The sequence below is a fragment of the Helianthus annuus genome, chromosome 9 (genome assembly GCF_002127325.2).
Source record: "Helianthus annuus cultivar XRQ/B chromosome 9, HanXRQr2.0-SUNRISE, whole genome shotgun sequence".
In the NCBI taxonomy this organism is placed as follows: domain Eukaryota; kingdom Viridiplantae; phylum Streptophyta; class Magnoliopsida; order Asterales; family Asteraceae; genus Helianthus; species Helianthus annuus.
The window spans coordinates 163,193,819-163,216,422 of NC_035441.2; the positions used below are offsets into that span (position 1 = coordinate 163,193,819).

Sequence of the window (22,604 nt, forward strand, 5' to 3'; positions counted from 1 at the left end):
ACTATTCTCATTTCTAGCATCCTTAATTGTCTCATTGACTTCATCAGGATCAAAGTCAACACATACCTTGAATTGACTCATATCTACTTCATAATCAAACGCCGGATTATCCGGTTCCTGATCAAATGTGTAATATGGATCCTCTTCATCACTACTTTGTGACTCACCCTCAGAAACTGGCTCGCTACTTTGTGACTCACCCTCAACCACATTATCTAGTAAATGGCTCATTGCAGTTGAATCCTTGATTCTAGAGTCTCCTATTTCAACATACAAATATACTAACTTGCATCCTTTTCTAAGTTGGTCATATACATACTCTAACTCATCATCATCAGTCAAGTGTCTAAGACCAAAATCCAAACACACATTAGGATCTTTAACAAAATAGTTGAACAAATCATGTATAGAGTAACCTATATTTTTCAGCATTTTACCAAGAACACCAACACTTACCTTTTCAAACTCAACCCAGTCAATGTAACTAACCTTACCGTTGATATACTCCCTTCATGGATAATCAGTAAACTCACCTCCATGGTTAATCTTTATCGAAAATAGTGTGGGTTCATTCTCTGTTAACACAAATGATCAAAACATCAAACTCATTCTCTGTTATCGAAAACAGACTATACATTGGCTCAATAACAAATGTAAAAGACACAAATTTACCATATACAGTAGAAACTCTATAAAATAATACACTTGGGACCACCAAAATTTATTAATTAAAAGAGTTATTAATTAATCGGTAAATTAATAATTATTAATTTATATATTAATATTTTATTAATTTATAGTAAAATACTTAGTTTACAAACACCTTTCAAGCTTCCACTTAATTATTGTATACAATGCATGTATATCAAATGAACGGCCCAATTTGAAAGAAACCTTCAATCTCCCACCTTATTATGCTTCTTGTGTTCAATGTATCACTTTATGGACATTAAAAATATTTTCTATATAAATACAAGATCAAAATAGGTTAACACAAACAAATCATACACACAACATGGCTTCCCATCTTAAAGGTGTGAAAAAAACAACAATGACAGACGAGATTCGAAGAGCATTATGCAAGCACAACAAGGATAATCCAAGTCTCACTCAAAAGCAATTGCAAGAATGGGTTCATAATAACTATGGTTCATAGTAACATGACTTTTGAGAACTCAGATGAAGGTGGTGAAAGCACTCAAGAACTCCAGAATTTGATCAAAGAGTTGGGTTATCGCAATGCAATGGATGTCGAAGATGTTCTGACTCACCTAGAAGAAAATGTAGTTGCACTGTTGTTGACTGATGAAGAAATTATTGAAAGCGTTATTGGAATTAATAAAGATGATATCGATGAAGAAGATGATGAAAGTTCTACAATGGAGCCCCCTTCGCGAAATGAAGCTATTAAAGCGGCAATCACATTGAACAATTTCTTGTTGAGCTACGAGAAAACAACACCAGAAGTTCTTACCATGCTAAGGAAAATTAGAGACGAGATTCAAGGGGAAATTGATGTCAACAAAAAACAAAAGACAATTGAGTCATTTTTCAAGAAACCTTCATAAATCATTCATGTAATATGCTATATATAAGGAATTATTAATTTATATTTTATATAGGGTCTAAAGAAATTATCAAAAATGTATTATCTTATAATTTTAGCGAATTATTAATTTAGCACCCTATCCCCGAGTCGGGACCGACAAAAAATATTATCTTAGAGAGTTTATCAAATAATCGAGTATTAATTTATCGAGTTTCTACTGTATATGTTCCGGATCGTAGTATTCACCTTCAGGATGAACTCGCCATATGAACACCATCGATTTTGGGGTTTTTAGAAGTTTGTCTCTGGCTCCTATCAACTGTCTTCTGGCGGGACAAAATTAGGGTTTAATAGTGTTATTTGGGGGGTTTTTAGAAGGGACGCAAAGTGTTATATGCCAAAAGACGGTCTTACCCCTGGCTCATACAGTCAAACAGACGGAAGATTGACCGAGGGACGCAAAGTGTTATGAATTTATAATAAGCTCAGAGGCTCAAAAAACCAAAAAAAAAAAGAATTTAGGGGCTCAGGTTGATGTTTCACTCATACCACAGGGACGCAAATTGCATTTTTCTCAAAAAAAAAAAAAAAAAAAAAAAGCAGAGCTGCAATTACAATTAGCCAACATGATGTATGTCATTTTGATTACTAGGATTTGTAATATCATATATTCTTATATATTTACTCAAATCCTTTTTGATGATGAGATATCTGACATTTGATTAACTACGACCACTAGCACATAAAACTCATAAACTTGAGCTATGATGCATGCTTGTATATGTATGTATACTTATATTTTGTAGTATGATCATGTTTAGATAAAGACCAAAATCAATATTATAAAGTTAATTTGTCATGTATTAAAGTTTGGCAATCATATGTTACAAATAAATCTATTAAGTTTCTTTAAAAAAGTGTGTAAAATTGAGTTGGTTTACGCTTATCTTTATCAAGTTCATCCGCCTTGTGTTTTCCGTTGCATCGCGAATTTGGTTTTGGTTATGGCTCAAAACCGAACCGCCTCGTACATAACCCTCAACTCACCAACCTAAGTGATATGTTTCCCGTCACATCACGGATAAAAAACTAGTTCAATATCTGGGCATAAAAAATATGAATGCAGATAACCCAACTTACAAGTATCTAATCTCAGGCCAATGAAAGGATCCATGCACAAATTTTGATTCCAATTAATCTGTTAGATTCTAAATAAAAATGATAAGTTTCCAATTTAAATATGTACACTCTTTTTACAAAAAAAAAAAAAAATAATAATAATAAATAGATAAATAAATAAAAATAAAAAGCCATGCACTCGCTTTGTGGTGTGTTCACTACCAAAATCCCGAATCTCATCAATTTTCCAACTTTTTACTATAACAAATCATGATTCAACGATTACCAATTCATACTTTGGTTAATTTATTAAGATGAATTATTCTAAGATTAGTTTTCTAACTCTAACTAGGAGAAACATGTGTACACACTAGAATTGGGTTATTGTTAAAAAAATCACAGTACAAGAAACTCTTATATGTCTTAAGTTTATTATGATAATAAGAAGTGGTAGAACAAGCGTTAAGAACATGGAGAAAAAAAGGTAATATTCTTGAGGTGGAAGATTAGCTAAAGAGTTTACTATTAATTGTGACGGGATAACGAATTTTGAATATCTTGAATGAAGCTCAGAGGAGGAGCATCGTATGAAGAGTAAATTACTTTTTAATTCCATGTGTTTTAGTTATTTTAACCACTTGAATTCAAAATCAAAAAGTTGAACATCCTGACTTCTTAATTGCTTATTTTATAACAATTTGAGTCCAATTTTTAACACTTGTACCATTGATTTTGGACTCGAGTGGTTAAAACCACTAAAACACAGGGACTCAAAACGTTATAAAATGAGCGCATAGGTACTCGAAGCATTAAATTTTTTTATTTTAAACTCAAGTGGTTAAAACTACTAAAACACAAGGACTCAAAAACTAATTTACTCTTGTATGAAATATATAATGCATAGGGCAATTTCTGTGCAAAGAGTTTTTTTAGTATAAAAAGTGTAAGTAGCAATAAGATACGAAACGTGCTTTATGACAAAGGTATTTGAGTTCATTTATGGATGCAACTTTCTAGCATAGATAATCACACAATGTAAAATGATATAATAGCGTCTTGTTCATGGACTTTGATCAAAACTCATCTCATACCAGAATCTGCTTCTTGAAAAATGGTATGAGCACATAATGTAAAATAACTAATATCACACATGTGTTACATCAATCGAAAAGTATAAATTTAATATATCGATAATAGCGATATCGGTATCAATGTTGTTCAGTCATAATCCGTTCTGACGATATCTGCACTTGATATAGCTTACAATACTAATGAAATACTCTAATTTGAATACAACTACATTCAACAATGTTTATGCTGGAATATGAAGGAAAAAAATAAACACAGTTCACGTTGCATATTTAGGTTTTTTTAAGTTAACGAATGTAAATTATTGAAGAAAAATCAAATTAAATAAAAGTTGTATGGACGCAAAACGTGTATTGTCGGTACACGTAAGCCCAACCTGCAACCATTGCCCCGATGATTGAGGTAGGCGTCCCCCCGTCTGAGACTAAGGAGGCAGGAGCTACCCAGCTGGGTAGGAACCGGTAGGGAGCAGATTCGAACCCGGAATGCTTGTGGATGCAACACAACCAGGTTCCTAGCCAACTGCGCTACACCCCTGGAGGCAGGGTTGTAATCGAACCAAACGAACACGAACAAGGCCATGTTTGTGTTCGTTCCTTAAGAAATTTAGTTGTCCGCAAACAGTTTGTGAGCACGGGTCTCGAACACAAACGAATAAAAACAAATGTAAACGAACATTTAACTTGAAAATAAAAAAAAATAAATACAACCATCAAACGATTAATCAAAACACAACAAGTCTACTACAACCTCCAAATAATGAATCAAATTTAACTAACTTATTACCTAGGTATAATTTTGCAAAGTTTAACTATCTTAGACATAATTATCCCAAAAGAATGTCTTAAATGTCCAAATTTTAACTAACTTAGAAAAATAAGGTTTCAAGTTTTTAACATGTTTAGATAAAAGGTGTATTATTTATTATTGTTTGAATATAATCAAATGAACGTAAGCGAACATATTACGGAACCTTCACGAACGCAATCGAACGAGCGAGACCTTTGTTCATATTCGTTCGCTAAGCTAACTAAACAGAATTTTTTGTTTGTGTTCATTCGTTAAGTTAATCGAACGAACATAAACGAACTTCCCGCTTAATGGTTCACGATTCATGAACTGTTCGATGAACATTAAGTTCGTTTACAGCCCTACCGAGACGCAAATAATATAATAAAAGTTATAAGTTCAAAGCATATTAACTATAATACAATTCACAATTTTCTGAACAATGTTCTCACTTTTTGATCATTCTTTTTTTTCTTTTTTATACTTTTATCTATCGACTTTTAGCATTAACACTTACAACCCCGTAACTTTTTAAAGACTTTGTAATCGAGTTTTACGTGTTTAAATTTATGTATATGGTCAATATAAACTCAAATTGACTTACGTTTTGATGTAATTTTTCCTAGAAATGAGTTGGGTCAAATACAATATGTTTTTATGCTTATTATTGTGTACATTTTCAGTTGATTAACGTTTTGGCGTAAAAAAAATTCCGGAAATGAGGCGGGTAAATATAATTCGTTTTCGTGCTTATCTTTATGTACGTTCTCAATTGGTCTATGTTTTGACGTAAATTTTGTTCGAAAACAACTCGTTTTATTTATAGTACAAAACATGGAATTGAAACTAAAAAAACTTACTGATCGTCACAGCTGGTTTTTAATACATAAATAGATATAATTTATCGGCAAATATATATATAACGCACACACAAACACACAGAGTTGGCCAGTATATCGATCTATTTATTTATATTATGTTTTCTGGTATTTCATCAATTGACTTTCTGAAGCTGAATCATACTTTTGTAAAGGTATGAAGGAGTAGAAAATAAATGGTGAGGGCTATGATTAAAGATGACGAGTGTGTCTTTCAAGTCTAAAATTAGTGGGCTCATTGTGGGCCACACCATTGCACTACTACAAAGTCAACCTCCAGAAGTCAACATGGCGCAGTATGAGAAACATAGTACTCATCTGTTCATTTAACGTGGTTCACTCTGGCTCAATCGGGTTACCATCACACCTTGCTTTATCCATTAAAGTATGTATTCTTCAAGGATTTGGTCAATTGTGGATCCACAACAATGATGCATCTCCCAACCATTGCTAGTATTATAAGTAGCAAACCAACCACACTTCCTCCCTTAAACTCTTAAACTATTTCCTTTCTTCTAAACTAGAAAATATGAGTTCAAATAAGGTGAATAATTACAACGATGAACCATGTGTCGATGACTATGTCGATTGGAGAGACCGACCATCCAAGCCAAGCAAACATGGTGGCATGCGTGCTGCGCTTGCCATCCTCGGTAACTATATAATTCTCTTGATCATGAAGAACTTTCATATCATATGTATCTTGTTTAACTTGTAGTTTAATATATATGTGTTGAACGCTTTAAAACAGGTCTTCAAGCATTTGAAATGATGGCTATTGCTGCAGTTGGAAACAATCTCATAACATATGTTTTCAATGAGATGCATTTCCCTTTATCTAAGTCCGCTAACGTCGTCACCAACTTTGTGGGCACTGTCTTTCTTCTTTCGCTACTCGGTGGCTTCCTTTCTGACTCCTACCTTGGCAGCTATCGTACCATGTTGCTTTTCGGCTTTATTGAGCTCTCTGTAAGTCAAACGATTTCTTTTTCGAAACGAAATATCATAAAAGTTGCTTCATACATACGTAAAAGAATTCAAAAGAACTGAAAAACTGTATCGGTAAATAATATTGTCTTTGTGTCAGATATTCTGAAAATTATATCTCTTTACACCAGAGAATACTAAAAAAATAGATGAATGATAAATCAAATAATAACAACTATAATAGATAATAAACTTTGCTAACAATATAACATAAGAGTTAAAGATCGTGACGGTTTTGTTTTCTTAGGGTTTTATACTACTATCTATACAAGCCCATCTGCCTCAAATGAGACCACCGAAATGCGATATGGTGTTGAGCTTTAGCGAATGCGAAGAAGCACATGGGCTAAAGAAGTTCATATTCTTCACAGCGGTCTATCTGGTGGCTCTAGGAAGTGGCTGTTTAAAACCGAACATAATCTCTCTTGCAGCTGACCAGTTCAGGAAAAAAGAGTCCAAGAAGCTATCAACTTACTTCAACTGCGCTTATTTTGCATTCTGCATCGGTGAACTCATAGCACTAACGGTTCTGGTATGGGTGCAAACACATTCAGGGATGGATATCGGGTTTGGTGTTTCGGCTGCGGCCATGGCTGTTGGATTAATATGCTTACTATGTGGAACTCCACTCTACAGAAACAAACCTACTTCTGGAAGTATATTCACTCCAATTGCTCAAGTAATTTAAACATAATATTTTCTATTTTAACTATTTACTTCACCTCAGCTTTCTATGTGTGTATTAATCAATCTCACAGCCACCCCCTTAAAATTTCAGGTTTTCGTTGCTGCAATCACGAAGAGAAAGCAAGTCTGCCCTTCCAGCTTAGAGATGCTTCATGGAAGCCAAAGTACCATCGTCTTACACCATAATGTCTCCACTCAGTCACCTGGTGGTAGCAGCCTCCTTCATACCGATAAGTTCAGGTCATATTCGGTTAACTTACGATGCTAACAAGTATCGTAAACTACTTGGAAAAAAGTTGATATTTAGTACCCAATATTTATATATGTTTCATTTGTCTCACTTAACATAAACAGAAATAATAACATTTATATACAGGTTCTTGGATAAAGCATGCATTAAGATTCAAGATGATACTCGTAGCAATGAAAGCCCATGGAGGTTATGCACGGTGTCACAAGTTGAGCAAGTGAAGATACTCCTTTCAGTGGTTCCTATTTTCGCCTGCACCATCATCTTTAACACCATTTTAGCACAACTCCAAACATTTTCGGTTCAACAAGGCAGTGCTATGAACACTAAACTCACCTCAAACTTCCAAATCCCACCGGCTTCCCTCCAATCCATTCCTTATGTTATGCTAGTATTCCTAGTCCCTCTATACGAGACCGCTTTTGTCCCCATGTCCCGCAAAATCACTGGCCGTGAATCAGGGATCTCTCCTCTACAACGAGTTGGCGTTGGTCTCTTCATTGCAACATTCTCCATGGTTTCAGCCGCGATAGTTGAGAACAAACGAAGAACAATGGCTTTAAGAGATCCAAAAGACACTATATCAATTTTTTGGATTGCACCACAGTTTCTTGTGTTTGGGGTTTCGGAGATGTTCACCGCGGTAGGGTTAATTGAATTCTTCTATAAACAATCGGTAGAAGGCATGCAATCGTTCTTGACCGCAATGACATATTGCTCATATTCATTCGGGTTCTATTTAAGTTCTCTTTTGGTGTCCCTAGTGAACAAGGTCACCTCTAGATCCGGCCATGGCGGATGGCTTAGCGACAACAACCTCAACAACGACCGACTAGACCTTTTCTATTGGTTATTAGCCGGTCTAAGTTTCATAAACTTTTTCAACTACCTTTTCTGGTCAAGGTGGTATTGCTACAACCCGTCATTGGTGGGCCGCCACGCCAGCCCTAGCGATGTTAAGGATTCAAAAGTCTCAATGAACGATATCGAAACAGGCTAACAACATCACCATGGCTTGAAAATAACAAGTTTTTATTAAGTCTATGCATTATGTATACTACTAGTGAAAGAGAAAAAAAAAAGTTTAGCTAGTGATTATTGTGATAAGTAACCAATTGAGCACCAAGTGCACCATTTAGGGGGTTTGACTTTATTAGTGTTGGATTGTATGTCTATGTTTGACTTTGAATATGTAAGGGTCACTGTGAAAGCTTTAGCTTACCATCAATAATGTTAGGTATAAACCCATCAACTATATGCTTTAGTGATATTGTCTCCTAATTTGCTTTCATTACCTTTGTACATGTTATAATATATTTTTAATTTTGGGTGGAACCAACACATTTGTTAGTGGTTGTTTGGTGGGGCTCACCTGTCCCATATTCTCTTTTTATACTCAAATTCATTATTTATGCGTCATAGATGTATGCATTTAACTACTATAACAAATCTCTTTTGTATACACATTTTTATAACACATACAATTTTATTAATTTGTCACACTTGCAAAAGTCAGCAAGATAGTTAATTTATAACTGCGTATGAATTATTATAGAAAAAAAAATGATAGTTTATGTCTATATAAGTGTATATAAAGATGCAATTTGTCTACACTTAAATATATAAAGATCAATTCGTTACACCTTATTTCTTTACACAAATTAAGCGTCATATATTGACTATAAGGAAATTATTTCTATAATAATATACATGTAAAATTTTTTATGACTTTTCATATTTCTTATCACTCACTAAATTAAGCATCTTGTAAATGTTTATAATCTGGCCGACTGGCCTTCCTTAGGAATCCTAATTTAATGAACAAGACCCTAGAAGGCTAGAAGTGTGTTGGTATCTTGAATATAGTAGTTTTAAATTACTTTCGATCTAAAGTCCGAATAGAGGACTTTTAGACTAAGGGAATGGTGAAAGGCCATGGTTTATTGAGTCGATTATGGTTCTCACGCAAAGATGTACCACATGAGCTAAGACACGGCTCCAAGCGGCTCGCAACGATGCGCCATCAAAACGGCACATTACGCTCATCGTCCTTGTCCCAGTCTCGTGCCCGGGCGCGCGTCAGGTGCTTCGCACCCTCCTGGCTACCACTGGGTGTGAATTGTCACATAAGAATACATTCGTATAGAGAATTCTAATTATAAATCAACAAAAGATTTATCTCTCTACCAATTTGAGACAAACACAATTTCTCATACATTAAATTTCCAACATAATTAAAGCTTATGATGTCTCATTCATTTGGTTTTAATTACTTTTTTTTTGGAAGGTTGATTTTAATTATACTAAATAATCATTATAGTATTCAATAATATAATATTATTTATTAAATTTCCAACATCTGATGTAAATATGTAATCTTTTATTTTTTTTTTAACGGCAAATTTAGATCACTGACGTGCCACCGGAGTATCATCGTGTTACCAGCAGAACTATCTGATCATATCCATCTCCACTAGGCATAATGCAAATACACAGTTTAGGAGGAAACCCAATAAATATGGGAAAACCCCCCTTGTGGGAATCAAACCCAAGACCTATTGGTCCTAAAGTCTTATCCCACCCAAAAAATGTCACTAGGCTATAGCGCCTTCAAACTAAAACCTTATTATGTGTATTTTATTAGACATTGGTAACTAGTATTAAAGAACGTACATTGCGGGATGCTAAACCGTACAAAAAAAATGTGTCCTCAAAACTTTATTAAAAAAACAAAACGTTTACGTAAACCCACCCTGCGCGCTGGTGGCGAGTGCGTTGAACCACGAAAAAACTTGACATCGAATATGTATACAACAACTTTAATGACGTGTACGCAAGTGTTTAAATGACTTATACATTGTAACGCGCAACGGCGTTTTGAATGATGCTTACATTGAAAACGTAAATAAAAATAAGTACGTCCAGTGGTGAAGCTTGAGATTTTCTACCGGGGGGTCGAAAACGTATATACCGAAAAAAATTATAAAACCAGGGGGCCGAAAACGTATATACCCAAAAAATTATATACGAAAAACTACATACCGGACACTACAGAGAAAAGTTCGGAGGGTCGGGCGTTCCCTCGGCCCCTTCTATCCTGCGCCCATGAGTACGTCGCAGTAGCATATTTATTATTTATATAAAATATCATATTTTAAAAGTTGAAAATGAAAAAACGAAAAACAAAAAAAATGAACCGTAGGGCACGTTCAACATGTGGTTGGCCAAAAAACATTTAGAAAATTTTAATGTTTAAATGGTAGGTTTACTTAAATGGACTCTTAAGTTTTTGAAGGATCATAATATAACACTTAAAAGGAAGGCCGGCCCTAAGAATTCGTGTATTTTGTTCGAGCTTGAAAAAATGTGCCTCTAAGGCCTTAACGAAATTGGGTATTTGGCTCACTAAAGGTCTAAACTTAATGACAAAGTGGTTAATAACTAATCTAAACCATAAGAATAGTTTTGTAAGGGGACCTATGTTGGTGTTTGTATGGATGTACCCGATTAAAAAAATATTTTACATATATATATCGAGTTTTTCATAAAAAACGTGCCCCTCGAAATATCAGGCCTTGGCCGGTGGTCCTCCCCGCCCACCCCCAGGGCCGGCCATGCTCAAAAGTAATTTTCAAAATTAAACTTTTTTTTTAAATGTGGGACTTAAACCCAAGATCTCCCTCTTTCAAAGTGTTTAAAGGCTTTGCCTTTATCAATGGTCCACTACCTCATTGATCAAAATCAAACTTTTCTACATCAGTATATAGAGTTGTAGTCATTGATGAGACGCTATGAATACGCTCACAACGCATCTAAGTTGATAATGTATTACTATATATGTGACATGTTTATTTAACCTAAAAGTCTTTCTTTTTTTTTCAAATTAATGTGATTTAACTATTTCTTGTATTTTACTTTAAACTTACTTAAAAATCTAAAATAACTGATTTTATGAAGAAAACCTAATAACAAAATTCAATTATTATTCTTAAAATGGTTGAGATAAATTTCATAAAAACCGGTTGTCCAATTTAGGTGTGTAAATATAATCAAAACATATTTGATTTTTCATTTAGACTGGAAGGTATGGGGGCCGGCTGATGCCCGGCTAGGCCCGGCGTCGGACCCCCACACCGCCCCCCTGGGGCTCGGCTCGTCCAACCCGGCACCCCACAGCTGGGGTTGCCGCTCCATTCTTTCAAAAAATAGCCGTTGAATAACGACAGTTTAATAAAAAAAATCATTTTCATTTTAAATAAATACCACAATCCAATCCATTTTTATATCATTCTCTCTCATTCTACTCCCATTCTTCTCCAATTCTCTTCCTTTTTTATAAAAACACTCTATACTTTTTATACCATTCTCTCCCAATCATGAATCCATTCAACCCAAACAACCCCAACCCAAACAACCCCAACCCGAATAATCCCAATCCGAACCAACCTAATTTTTTTTCGAGTCCCGCTTACACTCCGACTATGGATCCTTCGTGGGGGGCTTCGCAATTTCCGTTTTCGGGTTTCCAACAAACACCCAACGCCTTCTCTCAAATGTCTCAACTTCAACAAGTTCAACAATATCAAGCGCTCCAACAAATCATGCAACGCAACACGTTTGAACAACTCCAATCGCAATCGCAACCCCCGGTTCAACTTGAAGATGATGATGAAGAGGTCGTCCCCGAATCACCACCGCAAGAGCTCACGCGCAAAAAAAAAACAAGGGGAAGGGAAAGAAGGTTGAACCCGAAACCGCGCCAAAACCGAGAGCAAAGGGGAGACCTTGGACGAAAGTAGAAGAGGAGGCGCTAGCTATGGCGTATGTTAAGGCCTCTACTTGCCCGATAGTCGGTATAATTTTTTTTATTTTTATTTTCGGTTTCTTTTTTTTTAGGAAATTTAATTTTTTTTTTACTAATGCACTATTTTTTAAAATTTAGAAAACAACCAATCGGGTAGTAGTTTTTGGAAGAAGACAACGGATAGATTTAACGCGATTATGGAGCATGGTCCGGCTCGTGATGTCGAATCCGTCTCGGGCAAGTGGCGAAAAATGATCAAGGTCGTCAACGCTTTTAACCAAATTTACCTTTCTCCTCCAAGCGGGAGTAACGACGAGGACATTCTTAACCTTGCTATCGCCAAGTGGGACTCTCAAAATCCAACGCCTTTCCCGCACTTCCGAGCATGGAACGTTGTAAGGAAAGAACAAAAATGGAAGCCGGTTCCAAATGAGGTCGCAACGACCAAACGCACTAAAACTTCCGAGTCCGGAAGTTATAGTGCGGGAGGCTCCACCGCTCGATGTCAAATCGACATAAACGACGACCCGGAAGATGACGAGGATGTGTTGCCCGTTCACGAGTCGGAACGTCCCCCCGGGAGGGACAAAGCAAAAAAAGAAGCGGCCGGAAAGCGAAAAGTGGCCGGCTCGAGTGGAGGTGGCGGCTCGAGTGGAGGTAGGGGCGAGAAGGCATCGTCAAAAATGGACGACTTGATAAACGAATTCCGTTCGTTCAAAGAGTTCGCGGCCGAAAAGTATACTCACAAGAAAACCGTGTCGTCCGACTATGCTCGAGCGGAAGATTTTAGGATTATGCGGTTGGATCTCGACTCGGTTCCGGAGGATGAACGCGAGGTTTATCGGAGGATGAAGGAAGAGGTGAAAAAAAAATGGACGTCGTAGGTTTTTTTTATTTTTTATTTTCGGTATTTTTTTTTAGGAAACGTAATTTTTTTTATTTTTATTTTCGGTTTCTTTTTTTTTTAGGAAATGTAATTTTTTTTTATGTTATGAAATGAAATTATTTATGTTGTTTTATGTTGTGTTTTTTAAATTTTATAAAGTTTTTGTTAACTTGGGTTATTAAATTAAACCATAAAATAATGAGGTGGGGGCCCCATCCTCCATCTCCCTCCATCCTTCATTTGGCTCATCCCCTACGAGCCGCTTACGTGACGCCTGGGGATGAGCCGAACCATACCCTTTTGTCTTATATGCTTTAACGTTTGGATAATATAAAGTGATTGTGTCCCCCAATCATCTTCCTTCAAAAAGAATTAGGGTAAAATGTAAGACAAGACATGCTTTTATGTTCCTCAACTTTTTAGCGAATATAGCAAACATTCTTCATCACTGCCATCTATGGTTCTCATGACAACAATTTCAGCTTGTGGGAGAAGTCTTTTTCCATTATATTATTTATATACTTCCGTATTTAATTTAACAAAAAATCTTTTCTAATATATTAGTTAATTATTCTTAGAAGAATCCACCAGGGTTAGTGGCAAAGTAAAACCTTTTAAAACACTTAATTATTAGGTCTTGAGTTTAAGTCTTAAAAGGAACAAGAAAATTCATCATTTAAAAAAAGTAAAAAAAAAAAAAAAGAAATTAACGGAGTAAAGAGACCGTGTGAAGTTGTAATATTGTTATTTTTCAAGAGAAAATGTCCGAATAGTCCCTGTGGTGTGCTCCACTTTCATATATAATCCCTAACTTTCTAAAATTACAACTATAGTTCTCAACGTTTGCTCTCCAGCTTCTCAGATAATCCCTAGCATGGATGAGGGTTTGTTTTTGATGTTAAGTGAGTGAGAAAAGACCTAAATACCCTTACTATTAAATATAACAAATTAACAATTAAAAGATGAGGAAAAAAACATATATATTGGGGCCCACCTTTTCCCTCTTCATCACCCCAACCCACCCCCAACTTCACCCATAGAGCTTCACCATCTATATATTAACCCTAATACCCAAATCACTAATCCACCCCACCGTTCACCATCTCCGCTAACAACCACTACAAACCGTCGCTACATCCACCTGCACCGTACAATTTTATCATTTTTTTGCTTCATTCTTTACTACTACCACAGTAGTAGCTTCAATTAAGTTGTTGACTTCTCATTTTATATCTTTTTTGCTTCATTTCTTTACTATCTACCTCACAACGCGAATGTCTCAATACACTAAGAAGTGCAAGGGATAACTAATGAAAAAACTAGAAATGATATAAAAAAAGTTGTATAATAATCAAACAACAAATACTACTACCGACAATCAAACAAAATAATACTATAAAGCCTAAATTTATTCAAGGTTAGAAAAAATTTTCGCATACATATCAATCAGGATTTTCGCATACGTATTACACTAAAAAAACTAAGGGGCCCCCCGCCCACCCAATCCAAGCTCTAAATCCGCCCCTAGGTATAATGATAGGTGTTGTTAGTTGCACCAAGTTTGCTATGTAAGGTGTAAATGAGGGGTCATAGAAATATAAAGGTTGTTAATAAGAGGGTGATTATGTTTAGGTATGAAAGTTAAAAGGGTATGTAGAAACTTGTTAAATTTTTATAGGAAGATTCTTTTTATACTTAACTTTTTACTATTTACACCAAATGATGTGATATTAATAAATTCAAATTTGTTTTTTTTATAACTTCTTATGTATAATGTATTATTAAAAACTAATATGCTTATGCGATGTACTTATTTTTATCTACGTTTTGAAATAAATTTTATGAAAAACGGAATATAAAATTTTATAACAATCTATAAAACGCTATATTTGATACGGATCCTTTTTTTATAAAATTTATATTAAAACGTAGATAAAATAAGCACATCATAAAACTATATTTGTTTTGTAATATAACATTATATATTGAAAGTTATACAAGAAAAACACACAAATATAAATTTGTTAATGTCACATCACTTGATACACATAACAAAAAGTTTGGTATGAATAGTAGGATCTTTTATATTTGATGGGCTCAGGTTAGATGTAGTTTAAAGTACCTTTGTTATCCTTAATTCATAACAAACTAGACACAAACAATAAATGCATGTGCAAATAAAGAACATTTTATTTGCGTATCAAACTACAACTTTTGAAGCCCATTTTATAGGATTTTTATTTGAAATTTAACAATGAATATTCTGTATGTATAATCTTTTAAAGAACATAAGTAAGTTTATAACAAAGAGATATTCGTATTGATATTATTTTTTAATTTAATTTTTCCTTGAGAGCTATAGTGTGCATAAATTTAATATGCTATCTATTTTTTAAACGAAACAAGTTAACTAAAGTAGTTGATTTTAATATGTTTGTCTTTGGTTTAAAATGGTTAATTGCCAAGTGAGAGATATATAAAAGATGTAACAACTTCTCCCAATGTGAACACTTTTTGTTGCACCTTTCATCTCATCATAACACATAACACATAGTCTAGCCTCATGTACTTCTTCATACAATTTACATGTATTTTTTTCTTTTCTTTTCTATTTTTAATTGTCATTTAATAATCACTATCGTTTTTCATTAATAATTTATAATATTAAATATAAACATAAATATACAATTTTGTTTAGTTTATTTTCTACCTTTTGATATAATTTTATTACAAATTGATTTCTATCCAACACATGGTATATAGGATATTACTATATTAATAAATACTTAGTATAGAGGTAATTTACCCAACCATATCCGGACGTGTAAAATGGTGCTCCTCACTAAGAGGTCGAATATTTGAGTCTCATAGTAACTAAATGATGTAAAATTAGGAGTAGATTAGATTATTGTAAAAAATGTAATAAATACTTTATTTTAAATATTAGATACTAAAAAGTATAAACTATATATAACTAATATACTTTTTATAAAATGTACAAGAAGAAGAAAATATTTAATATATATTACAACATAAACTCAGTTGTAATATTTGATACTCAATATAGATTTAATTTATGTTTAAATATTTCAAATTATCACATGAAGCTAATAAACTATATATAACTAATATACTTTTAATAAAATGTACAAGAATGATTTCTAGATCAAGTGGTGGAGGACTTGCATTTCTCTTGAGAGATGCAGGTTCGACTCTCACTTGGTGCAGAGTGATGCATTGGTGGGCAATGATAGGAGACCCAGGGAAACCTGAGTTGGATCCTTGAGCCAAACGGGTTTTACCGGTAATTTCACCGTCGTGCCTACGGGCGGGTGGATTACCGGGTTTTTCCCGGAATTGGTGGTGGACTCGGGTTACTCTCGGAGTACTCCGTTTGTCCAGTGGGTGCCCCGAGAGTACTCGGGATTGAGTTTGTTTGCCGTTCAAAAAAAAAACAAGAAAATATTTAATATATATTACAACATAAACTCAGTTGTAATATTTGATACTCAATATAGATTTAATTTATGTTTAAATATTTCAAATTATCACATGAACAGTGGCGAAGCTTGAGATTTCCGACTGAGGGGGCGGAAGTCACTGGACCTAAAAATTTCTATAAAACCGGGGGGTCGAAAACGTATATATCCAAAAATTTCTATACGAAAACTACATACTCTCCACTTGTAACGCCCTGCGTTTTCAAACTTCCTACATTTAGAAACCTGGCGTGAAATTCTAACTTTGGAAATCTTGTGTTCTTATAACCATTCTTTCATTGTAATCGTTGTAAAATACGGAACTTGCTTCGTAAATAAAACTTGTACATTACACTTTTTACCTAGTTAAATCATGTTTTATTTCATATTTCACCTTGTTACAAGTGAGGGGAAACATTGTTGCACATTATTACACAACTTAACTAACAAAATTACTCATTATAATGTTTTAAAAAAAATAAAAAAATAAAGAAATATGGCAGCCCAATTCAGCAAAAATTCAGCCCCATATAGTTGGGTTTTGTGGGCTAGTTTCAAGGTGTAACCCCTTCTAAACACTTCCAAAGCCCAACCCATTGAAACCCTAATCCTTCCCCCTATAAATACCACTTATAACCAGCCTCCCTACCACTTTTGCAACCCTAAAAACTCACAAAACATCCACCAAACCGTAGCTGAAAGCAAGGGTTCGAGTAGATTGACACCCCTTCACGAAAATGAGCATAACTCACTCAATTCTTATCCGATTCACTCGATTCTTTTTCCTACTTGCTTGTATAATCATGGGGTTCGATTCCTAGACTTCTCCTTGGAGAAATCAGACCTGGAAATGCCCCGAAATAGTCCATAAACTTTCTGTTTGTTTTTATGTTCATCAAAAACTTGTTTAAACCTATGCAACTTGTGTCTAACACATCTCATACCTATGTCCTAATGCTTACAACTTATCCCATGGTTGGTTAAGCTTAAAAACAAGGTTGAGACATTTAAAATCAGAGGATTAAACCTCATAAACTTGGTGTTTTGTTTAGGGTTTTTAACCCACAAGTCATGTCAAACTTTGTCTTTGATACATGAGTGATTATGGAACAACTTGGGTTGTCCAAATATACAATCCTCACATGATTTGATGATTTCTCTTAGTTAGTGTGTATATTTCTTATTCTTTATTGTATGTTCATGACCCTCCTTGGTTGTTTTTTTTACATCAAGTGTAGTGGTGAACACATAGAGGTGCCTAAATGGATGACTTGATCTTCCTACCTCCTACATGACTTCTATGACATTTAGAGGTACCAAAATGAAGATTTTAATCTTCTACCTCATGCTTGAACTATTGGACATATATTATATAACCTAAATATATTATTCGAATAATCGAATCTTTGATGATGAACTAGTGTTCATATGTCGGGGTACTAGATTACATCATCCTAGACTATGATAACTTGTCACGATTCTAATGGAACCTTGTTCCATGAAAACATCTAAACTCCTTCGAGTTTCCTAGTGTCAAGAACAAGCATCATATGTACTAAATGATTATTTTCCATGTTATTCTCATATCTTATTTTTATGTTGTTTTAAACACCGAATCTCGACTCTAAACATACTTGAACTTTAACCCTTATACATTCAGACTCTAAATCTCTACTCGTCAACAATTGGATAATCGGAAAACATGTGCAAACTTTGTGAGTATACTCGTACTTTCCCCCTTTTTACTTTTACCACTTTTGGGGTGTAACATGTTTACCTATTGAAACTTACACATGAACTTTTGTCTAAACACATGAACATTCCTATAACATGCTTGTATATGTGATGACTTGATACTTTAAATTTGGGTGATTCTTATGTGTTGAACTTATCATTAACTTCGTACGAGCCAAACCTTGACATATGTAGCGCTATAGGATTAACGACCCGCCTCTACTGAAACTTTGGTTATGTCATGAGCAAGTTGCGTTTTCTTGGTTTGATATGTTATACACATGCCATATTTAATGTTTATCTTGAATCGCATGCTTGCTATGAGGAATTGTTCACACTTTTATCTTATGCTATGTATGTACCAAACTTGTATACTCGCCTTTGCTTTTGCATTGAATTATTTTAAACATGTTACAGGTTGATGAGGACGATGCTAAGAAAAGAAATAGCGTTGATGCCTAGATACACATATAGACGTTAGGGTTTAATATGTTGTATCAAATTTTGTTATGTTATCATGTTGTTTCGTTAAACTTGTTGTATTTGAATTTCTTGTAATGTTGACTATTTGAAGTTATGAAATGAAATGAATTTGGATTTTCTAAATATTGTCACAAATAGCGTTATGATGTCTCTAGCAATCTTCACACTTCGTCTCATCCCGATGTTTCCGCCATTGGTTGGGGTGTGACAGATTGGTATCAGAGCCATAACTATAGGGAATTAGGAAAAGTAGGAATGCTTTAGCCTAGTCTATAGTTTTAGAACCTTATTCGTATGCTTTGCTTGGACTACTACATGATACTTTATTTGTTACTTATTTATGCTCTTTTAAACATGTATGTTACTCATGTGTAATATTCGACATGTTATTCTTACGCATTAATGCTTGTTTTATTATGTGTTAACACTTGTTTCGTTGTTCGATTCTTTATGTGTTATTCTTGACATATTTCTCTATGTGTTAATACTTGTTTTATTTCATTATTTAAGTATCATCCTTGATATGCTTTCTTATGTGTTTATACTTGTTTGTGTATCTCCTTCGACATACACTTCCCTCATGCATTTTACTCGATTATTCTAAATCCGACAACACTCATATTGTACAAATGAGACGAATTCACCAAAATAGGCGTGAAACCCACAATTTGGTGAACGACTCTCAATCTACCTATTCTTTTTTTTACACGAGATATCGCGATTAAGCTAGGAGTGAAATCCACATCTTAATGGTAAATCTCAAATTTCAAGTTCTAGTGGACCCTCGTCAACACGTCGAAATTAAATTTTGACCCGACGAGTACCAACCACACTTAGGATACGAAATCGTCAAGTTAGGGGTGAAACCCGCACCTTGTCGATTAGTTCCACTCCTTGGCATTTTTTTCATAAATCCCGCCAAGTCTCGAAATTTCGATTGATTTGGGACATGTAGTAACCGGAAGGGTAAATACCGTTAACCGACTTGTCGGCGAGAGTATTTTACCTATTAGGCCAAAACATGCTCCTCAAATTCAAAAGACTTTTCGACCACTTTGGTTAGTCAAAGTTCCGTTTTGGAACACTCCAAACTTTGGTCAAACATGTGTTTCTATTGTTCATTTTATACGATGCAATCTTTCAACCTCGAGTTTACCTTTGATTTCTCTTTTCACACGCACAACATATCGAACCTTTTCGATACACTTATATACGCATGATTTTCATATAATTTAAATTCATATTCCTTGTAACAACTAGTGGAGATGTATCATCGAGATTGGAGTGACTTCCTTACCTTGACGATTGACTCCACCCCTCTTCCCTTAAAACGACTTCACCAACGAGTTAGGGGTGATTCCCTTACTTAGGTGACCGTTACCCAAAACTTATCTTTCAAAATATTTTATTATGCAAACCCGATCATGTTTTATACCTAAATCATTTATCATTATTCAAAATACCTACTTATACCGATTACAAAATACATTGTTTATCAAACGTACTTCTTATTCTACCATCCATTTTCACTCAAATCATATACACGAGATTCTTAATCATGTCTTTACCGTTTTACTACACGAATTTCCAAACCTTACGAAATGCTACCTATCAATTTAATCGGTCTAATGAATCTCTTGCCCATGAACTTCACATCTGATTTATTAACTGAAACACGTTCACATTATATCATCATACTAGAGACTTCCACTCTTAATCGAAATCAAACTAACCTTTCTCAATTACTTATAAGACCTCATAGATGTTATATGACCGTTTACCAAATACTCTTTCCAACATCAATAAATCCTTTGTTAAAATTATTTTTAAACAATCACTAAGTTCTTTTACTAAATTTCTTTTCTAAGGGTCGACGTTTTCACAAGAACTTTCAAAGTCCAAAATTTTCATGTTTTGATGCAAATGAAACAAACCCGTTATTTAAAAAAAAAAAAAAAAACCTTCTCTACATCGCTTAACTCGTCATCCAAATTTCAAAACACGTGGGCTAGAAGACTTCATGGGGACCGACAATTTTCAACATACGTGAACTCTTTTTTTTTAAACAAAAGTAGCATTTCAATCATTACAAAATACGTTAAGCATGACCAATGAGTACTTTATGTTCCTTTATGTCACACCCCAACCAATGGCGGAAACATCGGGATGAGACGAAGTGTGAAGATTGCTAGAGACATCATAACGCTATTTGTGACAATATTTAGAAAATCCAAATTTCATTTCATTTCATAACTTCAAATAGTCAACGTTACAAGAAATTCAAATACGACAAGTTTAACAAAACAACATGATAACATATCAAAATTTTGATACAACATTTTAAACCCTAACGTCTATATGTGTATCTAGGCATCAACGCTACTTCATTTCATAGCATCATCGTCCTCAACCTGTAACATGTTTAAAATAAAGTTCAATGCAAAAGCAAAGGCGAGTATACAAGTTTGATACGTACATAGCAAAAGATATTTGAACAATTCCTCATAGCAAGCATGTGATTCAAGATAAACATTTAAACATGGCATGTGTCTAACATATCAAACCAAGAAAACGCAACTTGCTCATGACATAACCAAAGTTTCAGTAGAGGCGGGTCGTTAATCCTATAGCGCTACATATGTCAAGGTTTGGCTCGTACGAAGTTAATGATAAGTTCAACACATAAGAATCACCCAAATTTAAAGTATCAAGTCATCACATATACAAGCATGTTATAGGAATGTTCATGTGTTTAGACAAAAGTTCATGTGTAAGTTTCAATAGGTAAACATGTTACACCCCAAAAGTAGTAAAAGTAAAAAGGGGAAAAGTACGAGTATACTCACAAAGTTTGCATACGTTTTCCGATTATCCAATTATTGACGAGTAGAGATTTAGAGTCCGAATGTATAAGGGTTAAGGTTCAAGTATGTTTAGAGTCGAGATTCGGTGTTCAAAACAACATAAAAATAAGATATGAGAATAACATGGAAAATAATCATTTAGTACATATGATGCTTGTTCTTGACACTAGGAAACTCGAAGGAGTTTAGATGTTTTCATGGAACAAGGTTCCATTAGAATCGTGACAAGTTATCATAGTCTAGGATGATGTAATCTAGTACCCCGACATATGAACACTAGTTCATCATCAAAGATTCGATTATTCGAATAATATATTTAGGTTATATAATATATGTCCAATAGTTCAAGCATGAGGTAGAAGATTAAAATCTTCATTTTGGTACCTCTAAATGTCATAGAAGTCATGTAGGAGGTAGGAAGATCAAGTCTTCCATTTAGGCACCTCTATGTGTTCACCACTACACTTGATGTAAAAAAAATGTTAGTACATTTATGTCTATCGCCTCCGTCATCTCAGTTCGTAGCAGAAACAGAAGATCTTTAGTGATTATATTGTTATATCTTGTTACTAAAAGGCAAGGTGGCATGATTGTAAATAAGGAGAACTCTCCTTATACCTTGGCCTATAAATAGAAGCCTTAGGCTTTTAGTTAGAGACTTTTGCCATTTTACATCTTGGAGCTTAGAGGTTAGAGAGAGAAAGTAGAGAGAGAAAGGCAAAAGGTGATTCACGGTTCTTGTATCTTTTCAGATCTATCAAAGAATCACGTTAATAGTACGTCTCGTGTGTTTCGGTTTTGCTCGTACACGGATTCCGCACGTCGTACGAGTTCATACGCAATCGTTTCGGAGTCAAACCGGTCCTAACAAAAAACAACCAAGGAGGGTCATGAACATACAATAAAGAATAAGAAATATACACACTAACTAAGAGAAATCATCAAATCATGTGAGGATTGTATGTTTGGACAACCCAAGTTGTTCCATAATCACTCATGTATCAAA

At 34.5% G+C, this 22,604-nt stretch overlaps 3 protein-coding genes across 3 annotated transcripts; all 3 read left to right on the top strand.

Moving 5' to 3' along the window:
• Positions 1 to 1,160: 1,160 nt before the first annotated feature.
• LOC110876666 lies at positions 1,161 to 5,250 on the top strand. The gene is made up of 2 exons (XM_022124831.1): positions 1,161 to 1,517; positions 5,230 to 5,250. The coding sequence occupies exons 1-2, from the start codon at positions 1,161 to 1,163 to the stop codon at positions 5,248 to 5,250; spliced, it is 378 nt and encodes a 125-aa protein (XP_021980523.1).
• Positions 5,251 to 5,907: 657 nt separating this feature from the next.
• On the top strand, positions 5,908 to 8,687 carry LOC110879364 (protein NRT1/ PTR FAMILY 4.4). The gene is made up of 5 exons (XM_022127812.2): positions 5,908 to 6,077; positions 6,176 to 6,393; positions 6,659 to 7,090; positions 7,190 to 7,338; positions 7,475 to 8,687. The coding sequence occupies exons 1-5, from the start codon at positions 5,954 to 5,956 to the stop codon at positions 8,346 to 8,348; spliced, it is 1,797 nt and encodes a 598-aa protein (XP_021983504.1). The 5' UTR covers positions 5,908 to 5,953; the 3' UTR covers positions 8,349 to 8,687.
• Positions 8,688 to 12,164: 3,477 nt separating this feature from the next.
• LOC110876665 lies at positions 12,165 to 13,036 on the top strand. The gene is made up of 2 exons (XM_022124830.1): positions 12,165 to 12,201; positions 12,291 to 13,036. Exons 1-2 carry the CDS (start codon positions 12,165 to 12,167, stop codon positions 13,034 to 13,036), a joined length of 783 nt encoding a protein of 260 aa, XP_021980522.1.
• Positions 13,037 to 22,604: the final 9,568 nt, after the last annotated feature.